General features: G+C 33.1%; 2 protein-coding genes across 4 annotated transcripts in view; one reads left to right on the top strand and one right to left on the bottom strand.

Annotated features, from left to right (window-relative positions):
• The window catches only part of LOC139491537 (choline/ethanolamine transporter flvcr2b-like), a 29801-nt gene extending 24735 nt beyond the window's left edge, over positions 1 to 5066 (bottom strand). Inside the window, exon 1 of one of the 3 annotated variants that reach the window (XM_071279283.1) lies at positions 4908 to 5066. Coding sequence is in view for 1 of the 3 variants with exons in the window: in XM_071279281.1 (XP_071135382.1) it covers positions 205 to 808 (604 nt within the window). In the remaining 2 variants the exon portion in view is untranslated. Of the gene's footprint in view, positions 1 to 204; positions 842 to 2308; positions 2416 to 4907 lie in introns of those variants that run through there. The other 2 variants (XM_071279285.1, XM_071279281.1) reach the window with 2 other exon arrangements.
• LOC139491538 (uncharacterized) lies at positions 3133 to 11546 on the top strand. The gene is made up of 6 exons (XM_071279288.1): positions 3133 to 3282; positions 6637 to 6826; positions 8546 to 8675; positions 9611 to 9740; positions 10385 to 10530; positions 11322 to 11546. The coding sequence occupies exons 1-6, from the start codon at positions 3280 to 3282 to the stop codon at positions 11350 to 11352; spliced, it is 630 nt and encodes a 209-aa protein (XP_071135389.1). The 5' UTR covers positions 3133 to 3279; the 3' UTR covers positions 11353 to 11546.
• Positions 11547 to 12314: the final 768 nt, after the last annotated feature.

Genomic DNA, 12314 nt, shown 5'->3' on the forward strand with positions numbered 1-12314 from the left:
AGGGTATATTTTTATCACATATTGGCGACGATTTATTTCTCGTTATTTTTTTATCGTGAAAATCGTAACAATAATGGGAAATATTTGGTTAACAGTATTAGATGTTGATTGCAGATATTTGATTATACTCTCTTTGAAATTAGAAATATAAGCGACTAGCGATTTTATATATTAAATGTATTTTGCAAATCGTCAAAAACTCACCATTAATGTGCCCATTTGATGTGACATCATTTATACAATCTGACGGGCTTTTAAATTCTGCGGTATTTTCTGAAATATTTGACTTTTTCTCGGAATCAAAACCTTGTTTGTTCCCATCGTCTGTTGGAAAAACTCTGTCGTCATCGTGTTCTAACGCTGCATTATTTTCCCCAGACTTATGAATTACGGAATCCTTTAGTTCGGCACTATCACTGTCGACTACTGGTGCATCGGTATTTGACTTTTGAGTAAAAAAATTATCACCATCTTTCATTGAAAGAATGATTTTCTCATTCTCAGCTAAGTCAGGGCTGTGAATATAACTGCTAGTTACATGCAATTTTTCTCCGTCAGCGTTTATATCTTTATTACTGATCATAACTAAATTATCCCCTTGCTCGCTCCACTTCTTTTCGACTGCATTTTCGTGTTCGACTGTTCCCGCAACTAAACTGTTAGTATCTGTGTTATCCATAACTGTTTGTCCGTTGCTCTTCTTTTTGACTGCATTTTCGTCATCTACTGGTCCCGCAACTAAACTGTTAAAGAAACTATCAGTATTTTCTTGTAGTGTTTCAGGGTCTGGTATGTCATTCGGGTTCATTTTTTCCAAGATATGTTTCGAGTTTCTCTATCCTAGCTTATGCATCATGTGTGCATGCCATTACTACTCTAGGCATCCTCGTCATTTAATTAGCTTCTTTATTGTCCAGTCTTTTGACACTTTAAGATGAATATACGATACTGTTAGTTCAAATTTAAGATATTTGACCTTGATCAAGGGTTATATATCTACATACTTGAATCATTTCGCATACCTCAATCTCTAGCTTGTGTTACGTAACGCAAAAATTGCGTTGACCTTGTCTATAAACAATATGAAGTGGCATAACATTGATGCTAAGCACATTCAGATTTTGGTTTACATATTATAACCTTTATCATAAAACTGGGAACTATGAAGCCACCATCGGACATATATTTACCTCGATTATATTGAATTAAAAGGAAATATTGCTCTATATTTCCTTGTTCTTCAACGTTTACTTGTTACATGTTGATTTTTAAAACCACAGAGTTCTCTACATTGAGGACTCATTGGTGGCCTTCGGCTGCTGTTTGATCTATGGTCGGATTGTTGTCGCTTTGACACATTCCTTATTTCCATTCTCAATTTTAATTTTAGAATCAATCGTGAATTCAAATGTAGTGCACCCGGCGTCCCCCTCCACTTCCCATAAAAAAGCATCATATGTATGTCAAAATGTGTCCTCTAAATCGCCACACCCCTCCCCTTTTTCCCCCAATATCAAATCCCGGATATGCGCCTGAGAATGATTATGGATTCAATTAAAAGATAACTTACCAAAACTATGTTCAATTAATGTTTTGTTAATAATACAATCTTGCGTGCTTTTAAGTTCAACGGTATGTTCTGAAAAGATTGGCTTTTTCTCAAAACTGTTGGTGCTCATTTCATCTATCGGTACACCTTTTTTGTCATCATGTCATGTATAAAAGTTGTCTTGCTGTTCCCTGACTGGTCGAAATCTGTATACATGCGCAGCAAAAAAGAAACAACAAAAGAGCAAAGTCATAGCGTTTTTATATCTGTTCTTTTTATTTTGTTTATTTTCTTTGGTTACATCTTCTGACATCAGACTCGGACTTCTCTTGAACTGAATTTTAATATGCGTATTGTTATGCTTTTACTTTTCTACATTGGCTAGAGGTATAGGGGAGGGTTGAGATCTCACAAACATGTTTTACCCCGCCGCATTTTTGCGCCTGTCCCAAGTCAGGAGCCTCTGGCCTTTGTTAGTCTTGTATTATTTTAATTTTAGTTTCTTGTGTACAATTTGGAAATTAGTATGGCGTTCATTATCACTGAACTAGTATATATTTGTTTAGGGGCCAGTTGAAGGACGCCTCTGGGTGCGGGAATTTCTCGCTACATTGAAGACCTGTTGGTGACCTTCTGCTGTTGTTTTTTTCTATGGTCGGGTTGTTGTCTCTTTGGCACATTCCCCATTTCCATTCTCAATTTTATTTATCTCAAAGTCAAAGTGAAGCCTTCAACAAAAAGCAAAAAAAAAAATCTAACCAAACTGCAAGTTTAAGACGGCCCCTAGCAACGGCTTGGATGGATCTTTATAAGAATGATTTAGATAGACTTTATAAGATGTAACACCACCTAATCAGGCTCGTTCGAAAAGAAACATGTTCACTAGAACGAATCCAAATAAATCTTTTTTCTGTAAAAAAAAATATTTAGCATTACATTATATTAAACGCAGAATTTAACCTAACATATCGTTGCTGTTCAAATGCTGGACATTCCATCAGAAAATGAATTTCATTTTCAATTGAATTTAAAGAACAAAATTTACAACTCCTTCAAATTAATTTAATCTTTTTCAATCTTTCTATAACGATCCTGCTCAATAGCTGGCACTAATTCTCATTTGCCTGAGGTACTTTCTAGTTTTAGAATTCTTAACAACATTTGATTCTTTCTTGTGTACTGACAAAAAAGAAACAGAAAAAAATCAAATTTTTACGTAAATGCATGTTATGATTTGCATTTCTTTTTTGTTTTTTGTTTATTTTGATAACTTATAACATGTATTTACGTAAAAATTTGATTTTTTTCTGTGTTTCTTTTTGGGTGTTTTTTTTTTTTTTCTCGTATTTTGATAACATGACTTTTGTTCTTTTTGATTGTTTATTTTTTGTTTTGTTGTTTCAAGTTATAATAAACGTTTAATTATCTCATACCGAGTATTTATTCACAGCTAAGAATAGTTAACACAATAGCAGATGCACAAAGGACGTGCTGTGACTCAATTACCCCAGCTCAGCTTCCTGCCTTTGATTGTATATTTACAGTACAATGGATGCAACTACTAATTAGTACAAACGTCTAGAGTGTTTTCTATATACATTCCACATGTTATAGTACTTATAGTTGCATACTTTTAGTACTTGTACTGTAATTTCCGCCCCTTGATACATTTCTTTAGTTAGTATTAGTACATCGTTCTGTATGAAGTGAAGGATTTTAGCCAATTTTGAATGGTAAGTTATTTAATCAAATTATTATATTCAATTTTAAAGTTAGTTTGAATGATACTCATATAATGTTGATATATTAATGTTTATTGAGTAATGCACAGTTATACCCCGATTGGGTTGAAGTCATACGTACAATAATTACGCCATTCTTATCATTTATTCCATCATATACATATATAAAAATAGAAGATGTGGTATGATTGCCAATGAGACAACTCTTCACAAGAGACAAAATGACACAGAAATTAATAACTATAGGTCACCGTGCGGCCTTAAACAATGAGGAATATCATACGTGCCCGAAAAGACAAATGTTAAACAATTAAAACGAGAAAACTTACTAACTAATTTATGTACAAAATAATGAACGAAAAACAAATATGTAACACAGCAACTAACAACAATCATTAATTAATTACATATATATGCTCCTCACACACAGGTATATACTAGGTTAGTTTTTATTCCAACCATCAGTATACTACGGAAGCCGATAAGGGCCATTCAAAAAAAAATAATTATGTCGTAATTACGACATAGCATGTCGTAATTTCGACATGACATGTCGTTATTACGACATCGCTTTGTCGTAATTTCGACATAATATGTCGTTATAACGACATCGCTATGTCGTAATTTCGAGATAACATGTCGTTATAACGACATCGCTATGTCGTAATTTCGACATATCATGTCGTAATAACGACATCACTATGTCGTTATAACGACAAAGCTATGTCGTAATAACGACATCGCTATATATAAAAGAATATGTATTATGATTGCCAAGAGACTAAATGACACAGAAATTAACAGCTATAGGTCATCATAATACGGAAGCCGATAAGGGCCATTAAAAAAAAAAAATTTATGTCGTAATTACGACATAGCATGTCGTAATTTCGACATAACATGTCGTTATTACGACATCGCTATGTCGTAATTTCGACATAACATGTCGTTATAACGACATCGCTATGTCGTAATTTCGACATATCATGTCGTAATAACGACATCACTATGTCGTTATAACGACATCGCTATGTCGTAATAACGACATCGCTATTTATAAAAGAATATGTATTATGATTGCCAAAAGACTAAATGACACAGATATTAACAACTATACGTCATCATAATGCCCCCAATAATTAGAACCCCCCCCCCCCCCCCCCCCGTATTACGACATAAATTTTTTTTTTGAATGGCCCTTATCGGCTTCCGTAGTATACAGCTTGACGTGTTGTTTTTTTTCAAAAAAGAGGAATGGAAGGATTAGAAATTAAAATTTGAAAAAAAAATGTCAGCTTTTAAAAGTTTTTAGAGTGTAAGAAATCTTTATTTTAGAAAACATATCAGAAAAAAAATATGCAAAAATAAATTGGTAGAATTAAACTTTTTCAAATGTGACAAAAAGAAAAAAGCAAATGTTAAAAATTCAAATATACCAGTGTATGTAAAAACGGTGTTTCAGCTTTGAATGACCGGTTTTAACATTTATTAGATATGTGCATGCTGCACAATAATTTAAAATACGTTGATGAGTGTTCATGTTCTTTAACAAAAAGTCCAAACAAGTTAATGTCTCTTCAGTGCTTTTTTACGAGATCTATGCAAAAAGTACTTACCAAAGACAATGAAAGTATGTTCCTAAACTGATATAAATCTAAGACAGTCTTGCAAGAAAGTCTTCAATTGATCTTTATCGGAATAAGTATACATTTACATGAATTGATGGTTAAAAGCTACGCCTTGCAAATATCATTTTCGGCGATTAATGTTATTTTTTCTGCAACTTGTTTACAGATCTAGAGCAAGAACAAACATCAAAAACCACATAATCATTTTTGGTATATATGTTCTCGACATAATGAAAGTGTCAATCGTTTTCACGTACAAAGGGCGCATGCAGTGCCAAAACAAAATATATAACCAGGGCAATAAACTTAAGGTGCAAATAGTTATATCTGTGAGGTAATCATATATTTGACAGTTATCCAAAAATGCACACACAAAAAAATCTGTCATCAACGGCAAATTCTTGAAAAGACAAAAAAAAAAAAACAGACGTAAAAAGGACAAACAAAAACAAACAAAGAGGTTATAGAACATGACATTATGTTAAATGTATATGTTGAGTGTTGATTTTGCTTTGCTGTGGTACTTAAATATATGAAGATATGATATGAGTGTCAATGAGAAAACTTCATTATAGGTAAAAGTACGGTCTTCAACACGAAGCCTTGGCTCCCACCGAACAGCAAGCAATGAAGGGCCACAAAAATGACAAGTGTAAAACCATTCAAACGGGACTTAATTAACTTAACTAGATGAGAGGTCACTTGTGGCTGATCGAATTGTCTTGATAGTTCATCTACAGTGGTCATTAGCCTGTCAACACTGAGGTTCACCGTTGTGAGATCGTCTCCAAATTATATCATCTGAATGTCGGTGGTTTTCACCGGACAGCTCTGATTCTCTCTATCCATAAAAAGTGACCGCTGTAATTGTCCTGAAAGAGGCGCTAAATACAATCAGGCAATTAAATCAACTAGATGAGTGAAACATGTGAAGTAGATAGTTTTGATGAACAAAACATGTATATATAAACACATGAAAAAAGGTCGGAAATTGATTCTTTCTACACTAGCAATTGCAATGGCCTATACATAATTTGCTTTCTTAAATGACAGTTGTTAGATATAGGAAGATGTGGTGTGAGTGCCAATGAGACAACTCTCCATCCAAATAACAATTTAAAAAAAGTAAACCATTATAGGTCAATGTACGGCCTTCAACACGGAGCCTTGGCTCACACCGAACAACAAGCTATAAAGGGCCCTAAAATTACTAGTGTAAAACCATTCAAACGGGAAAACCAACGGTCTAATCTATATAAAAATAAAAAAAACGAGAAACGAGAAACACGTATAAATTACATAAACAAACGACAACTACTGTACATCAGCTTCCTGAGTTAGGACATGTGCAAACACTTGCAGCGGGATGTGTTCACTTCCACTATACCATATCTCCTTATTTGTATACGTGACTTTGAAGAGTGCAAAGCATTTGCATGGTGAATGCACATGAAAAATACATTTTTTCATGTTTCACGTCATTAATAGCTAGTATCATTAATGTAAAAGTGCACAAAACTTTGTGGTTTTTTTCAAATATTACTAGCATGGCCTTAAAATTGTCTTTTGATATTTACTGAATTTTAAAGGTATCTTCAATAAAACATTGTATTCCTGTTTAGTGTCTTTTATGTATGGTCTTGAAATGTTAAATCATTTACCTTAAAATACTATTAGAATTGTCTTTTAAATTTTGTTTTTTTCTTAATTGTTTTAGATAACAGAGATGTATACATACTGCATTCTCTTGGTGGTCAGTTTATTGTCCGTTTGTAGCGGTATAGAAAATCAGTGGAAAGTTCAAGAATTCCCAAACCCAATATATCAAGTCGAAGATTGCGGAAGGTCGGCAGATGTTGAAAAATCATGGATATGTGATCCAAACAAAGTAATATCAGAGCAAGATGGTAAGCTTTGCTACTCGTAAAATCAATTTACCGAAACCACGCGAAACCACGAGTATGCTCGATCTCCATAACAATAAGTCAGTTGTATATTTACATCTTAAATTTGATTGGCTAAACCAATTTGATATCATGGTAAGCATTCTAAAGAAACTTGCTATAGAAAGCAAAACGTCCGATATTCAAATATCTTTACGATATGTGGTCGATCTTGAATATTTGTATATTTTCATATAGACGTACAAAGTATAATGCATGGTTACATTTTTTTTCACCCACGGGGTCCAACCCAGAAAGTTGCTATATGCTCATGCTACGGGAATATGAACATCATAGCACATATATATATATATATATTATAAGCAAAATCAAATGTTTGATACAATTATTTACCTAAGACTGAGTGTACATATTTTCCATAAATTTGGAACCAAATCTCACTGCTCTTTCCCCATTTTGGCATTTTGGTTGTAACTTTTCGTTTTGTTAGTTTTTTTAACGAATACTTAGAAACTGTCCAAATCAATAAAAATTATCGTTATTGGTCATCTTCCATTGTTGTCTTCTTAGATTTACACAAATGTAGTTCAAGATTGTTCTGACGTCTGACGGCCCTTATATGACTAGTTGGGGCCGGGTGTTTGGTTCATTAATATGTAAAGTCTAGCTTAGTGGACAAGAAGGCAGGGCTAGAAATTTAGATAGTCTCTGGAAACAAATCGTTGCATATATGGATAGATATTTTGCATTGTAACAGGCCTTTTAAATGCCATTCAAAAAGTTTTCACCAGGCTTGTTTAACGTGTAGACAGGGTAACACTTAATCAGAGAGGGCATGATAGTAATAAATAATCTTAAGGGAGCTACCATTTGATTTGTAATAGGGACTGGTGGGGTTGGCTGTGGGGGCGTTGGCTAGGATGTTTTAAAAAAAAACTACAAGACAGGAGTTTTGGGTGAAAAAAATGGACAGGATGAGACACTTTGCAAAAGAAAGGCAGGATGAGAATTTATGAAGGAAAAAGTCAGGATAAACCAATAAAAAGAAGCAAGGCAGAGATTACAACTTAAGGGAGTTGGCGTCTCAGCTTCAAAGTAATTAACTTTTCAAAACACTAGTTTATATTGATAGGGGATTAATAAAGGAATCAAAAGAGCAGAAAAAATATATAGGTCACCATGCTTGTTTTCGAGATATTACCCATTGAAATTTTGGCGGGAAAATGTTTTCTCTTGATTTTTCATAAGTTTATCATTGACAAGTTTAAGTCCTCAAAAACTACTAAAAAATAATTAAAATTTTATTAGACTTTAACAGACAGCTTATCATTATACATGTAAAAGAATTATAAAAAGAAAAATGGGGGTCACCGGGCAAAATTTGTTAAGGCATACAAATGAATAAAACAAGAGGATTCCGAAAATCTGTCAAAAATTTCAAAACAAGACAAGCGAGCGTCCTTAAACAAATGCAGGACAAACTTTTCATCCATTTTTGTGGATATTTGATGTCTGTTCACGAATAATAATGAATCCACAGATTTTCAAAGCTAGACCGACCATGGGTCCAGCAATGTAATGTATACATACAAACACTTTTTCTACACGTAGATTTTACACAAAAAAAAGGTTACGAAAGACTTGATTTATTGACAGATATAAATGTTAACAGTCAGTACAGAATTAGGATTTATTTAATCAGTCAGATGATTTTCTTTACAGTTAATGATATCAGCGACAAGCTGGTTGAGATCTATACCAACTCCAGATGTAACTGCGCAATGTGCATCAATAACAGAACCGGATATATTGTCATGGTTGCCATTATGCCCAAAATGTATAGGATTATCAAGTATGAACACTTTTTAGCCTCTTCGTGGTTTTTTATTATTATGTGATTATCATTATTATGTGGCCGTTTTTATAGTGATTATTCGATTACCAGACCAAATATTTCTTGAATTTTTGATTGTTTGATAATCTAGGACTGTCTTTTTGATTATTTGATTACCTTTCAAAAAAACAATCTTAATGACGATGTAAGTATATTGGCAAAAATTGTGATTATGTGATTATTTGGATAACCCCATGAGGAGCCTCACTTTTTACAAATTTATCAAATCGTTACTATGGTTCTCGAAAGCTTTTGACCACCAAAATTCGTAAAGGGCAAACACATTTTTGAAATAAAAGTAAGAACCAGCAAATGTTCTTCATGGACCATCAGGGGGGGGGGGGAGGGTGAAGGAAATTTCGAGAACTCTGCTAATCTGTACAGTTTATATTACTCAAGAAAATATTTATTTTTGTGTAAATTACATCTTGTTTTTCAAATGAAAATAGTTCTGAAAATAGTTCTGAAAATAGTTCTCTATTTTTAGGGATATTAAAGTGTCGTGTACGAGGACAGCAAGAACTTTTTGCAATGACGGACGTTGAATTTAAAAAAGGAAAGAAGAACTGCCCTCTTGTAGTCATTTGTGTAATGTTACTCGCAACTGTCAAGAAACAATTATAATGGATACATATAAAAACAAAAAACATAATTTGGGAAATGAAAAAAAAAAGTAACGACATTTTTATTATTGATGTTCATCTTAAGTTAACATATGCTGAAATGTCTTTAATGATTGCCAATTTATTCAGGTCTTGCTGTCAGATAAAAACGCATTTACCCCATCTGAAATATTTGCCGCTGGACGTCACTAATAAAAATAATCGATTATTCAAATTCCTATATATAGTGCATTACATATTTAATTTTGCTAAATATATTTTATATTTCAGTGCATCAAATAGCATGTCAGATATAATACAAGATGCCAGGGTGTATTCCTATTATCTAAGTATGTACTGGGGATCTTTTGCTACCTGCAAGCAATTGGTCTTGTTGTTGATTTCAAGAGATGATGGTGTGGTATGGTTATATACATTTTAATAAACCTGTATATTGTAATCACAGACTAACAAATACCACCTACTACAGTTATAATGGTCTTATACTAATAAGATAATTATATATGTATAGCAATATTTCAACCTCGTCTGTAAATGGAGAACATATATTTTATCTCCCATTTTTTGATACAACATTTCAGAGCTTGCAATTCCTGCCTTAATTTCCTTCATTGCGGGTTGGTGGTAACAAAGACGATTCTAGATCAAGGGTTACGGCGCGTGTTCAAAATCCGGTCCTCTTTTCCTCGAATAATACTAATCACCGACTTTGTACTTACATCACCAATTAAAATGGATGTTAAATGTGGTAGCAGGATCTGTTTACCCTTCCGGAGCGCCTGAACTGAACAGCATGCAGTTTTAGTTGTGTTCGTCCGTTATTTTTCTATCGACCATGTTTCGTTTTTGCTATAGCGTTGTCAGTTTGTATTCGACCTATTAGTTTTAATGTCTAGTTTGCATGTTCTGCCTTTGAAAAACGGTAATATTTTTTTTTAAACTGGTCACGGATTTTTCCTCTTGGCCAAAATTAAGGACAGCCATATTTATGAAAAAATAACCAAAACAACAATCAAACTAATAACACGTGACTTCATTTTGTAGGTTTATACATTAACGCAGATGGATGCAAGAAGAAAGCTTACAGATGAAATGGTAACAAAAATAACGCTTGATAATCAGAAATACTTTGATGGAAATGACAGAGTCAAGATGGGACAGGGGATCAAGTCAATGATCAATAAATATGGGTAATCTTTTTTGTAACGACATTATATATTTATTTTCCAAATGTGCTTGTTGTATTGTTATTTCAAGAGATAAGCTTAGTTTCTTGAAACATGGGTATTTTTTTTTGTAACGACATTATATATTTATACATCAAATTTGCTTGTTATATATTGTTATTTCAAGAGCTTAGTTTTTTGAAATATGGGTAACCTTCGCTTTACTCAAATGTAAAAAAAATCTACATTTAAATATTATAATAATATGCCTCAGAACACATTTACATTTTATTTCGTAGTGCATTTATTTGAGACAATAAATGCAACCTTTGCATCTGCTCTTTCCCAATGATTTTTTTTACAATATAGTGTAATTACATTATTCAACAATGCCAAAATCTGTTTTTAACAATAACAAATAATTTTAAAAAATCTTACAAAAGGCTAGCTATCACAGAACATTGACGGATCCAGGAGGTGTCGGGTGGTTGGAACCTCCCCCTTATGATATATCTCTGAAATATCTGAAGGTCTGAATGGGGTTGACAGAATAGACAATAATCATCTATGGGCAAAATATGCTAATTAAAGGGGACATAATACATTGCAATATAAAGAAAAAATACGCAAAAAAAGAAAGAAAAGAGAATAACCCGGAGTGCTTAAATATAAAGAAAAGAGACGAATAGGCATTACGAATAAAGAAAAGTTAAACAAAAAAAAAAAAGAAATGAAGGATCCCACATGAAGACCGTCATATCCTGGTTTTATATCCTTGTAATGTATTTAGACTAAAAAAAATTATTATTTTATAGAGAGTTGCTGAGAAAGCCATCAACAGAATAAGAGACCAGTCATTGAAAAAGGGTTAACACGTGTGTCTTGAAATATCATTAGTTATAAAGACAGTTGTAGTTTATTACAATAAAGAGGGAAAGAGTTTGCATGTAAATAATGTATGAGATTGTGAAATAAAATGTATATTTGTTAAAAATGTTTATATTTACATTGTATAATAAAATTTCAAGCTTACTTGTAAAGATTGTCACGCGTTTGATTGACTGCATAATTTTGGGTATATAAAGTCGGGTTGAAAATGTTATTTTTCAGAAATTGAAATAATACTGCAAAAGGATTTTTTATAATCTGAATCTCAATACCCAGACATCGTTGCATTGAAATAAACTTTATAGAAACTGCTTGTACACTATTTCAAATGAAAAAAACTAACAGCCTAATTATGAACAAAACAATTTACGAAAAACAAATATGGCAGACATGAAACAACGACAACCACCGAGCTATTATAGGCTCCTAACATGGGCCAGGAACATAAATGATGTGGGGGTGTTAAACTTGTTTTGAGGCGCCGATCATCCCCTAACATTTGACAGTGGTGTAACAGTACTAGTACAACGTAAGAACAAACCATAAAAATCAGTTGATATAAGCTTAGCCGTCATCAGATGGATTCAGATAGAAATACATCTAACAAAATAAAGTGGACGTAATTGTTTTACATTGTCTTATCGGAGCCTTTTATAGCTGACTATGCCGCGTATGGGCTTTGCTCATTGTTGAAGGCCGTACGGTGACCTATAGTTGTTAATGTCTGTGTCATTTTGGTCTCTTGTGGACAGTTGTCTCATTGGCAATCATACCACATCTTCTTTTTTATATGTGCTTATACATCCAAAACAAAAAAGACACAAAGTACAGATCTGAGAGTACTGCCAGTTACGGACAGCTAGTACAAAGCCATTTAGATATATATATAAAACAAGATGTGGTATGATTGCCAAATAGAC

This window comes from Mytilus edulis, chromosome 10, assembly GCF_963676685.1.
Source record: "Mytilus edulis chromosome 10, xbMytEdul2.2, whole genome shotgun sequence".
In the NCBI taxonomy this organism is placed as follows: domain Eukaryota; kingdom Metazoa; phylum Mollusca; class Bivalvia; order Mytilida; family Mytilidae; genus Mytilus; species Mytilus edulis.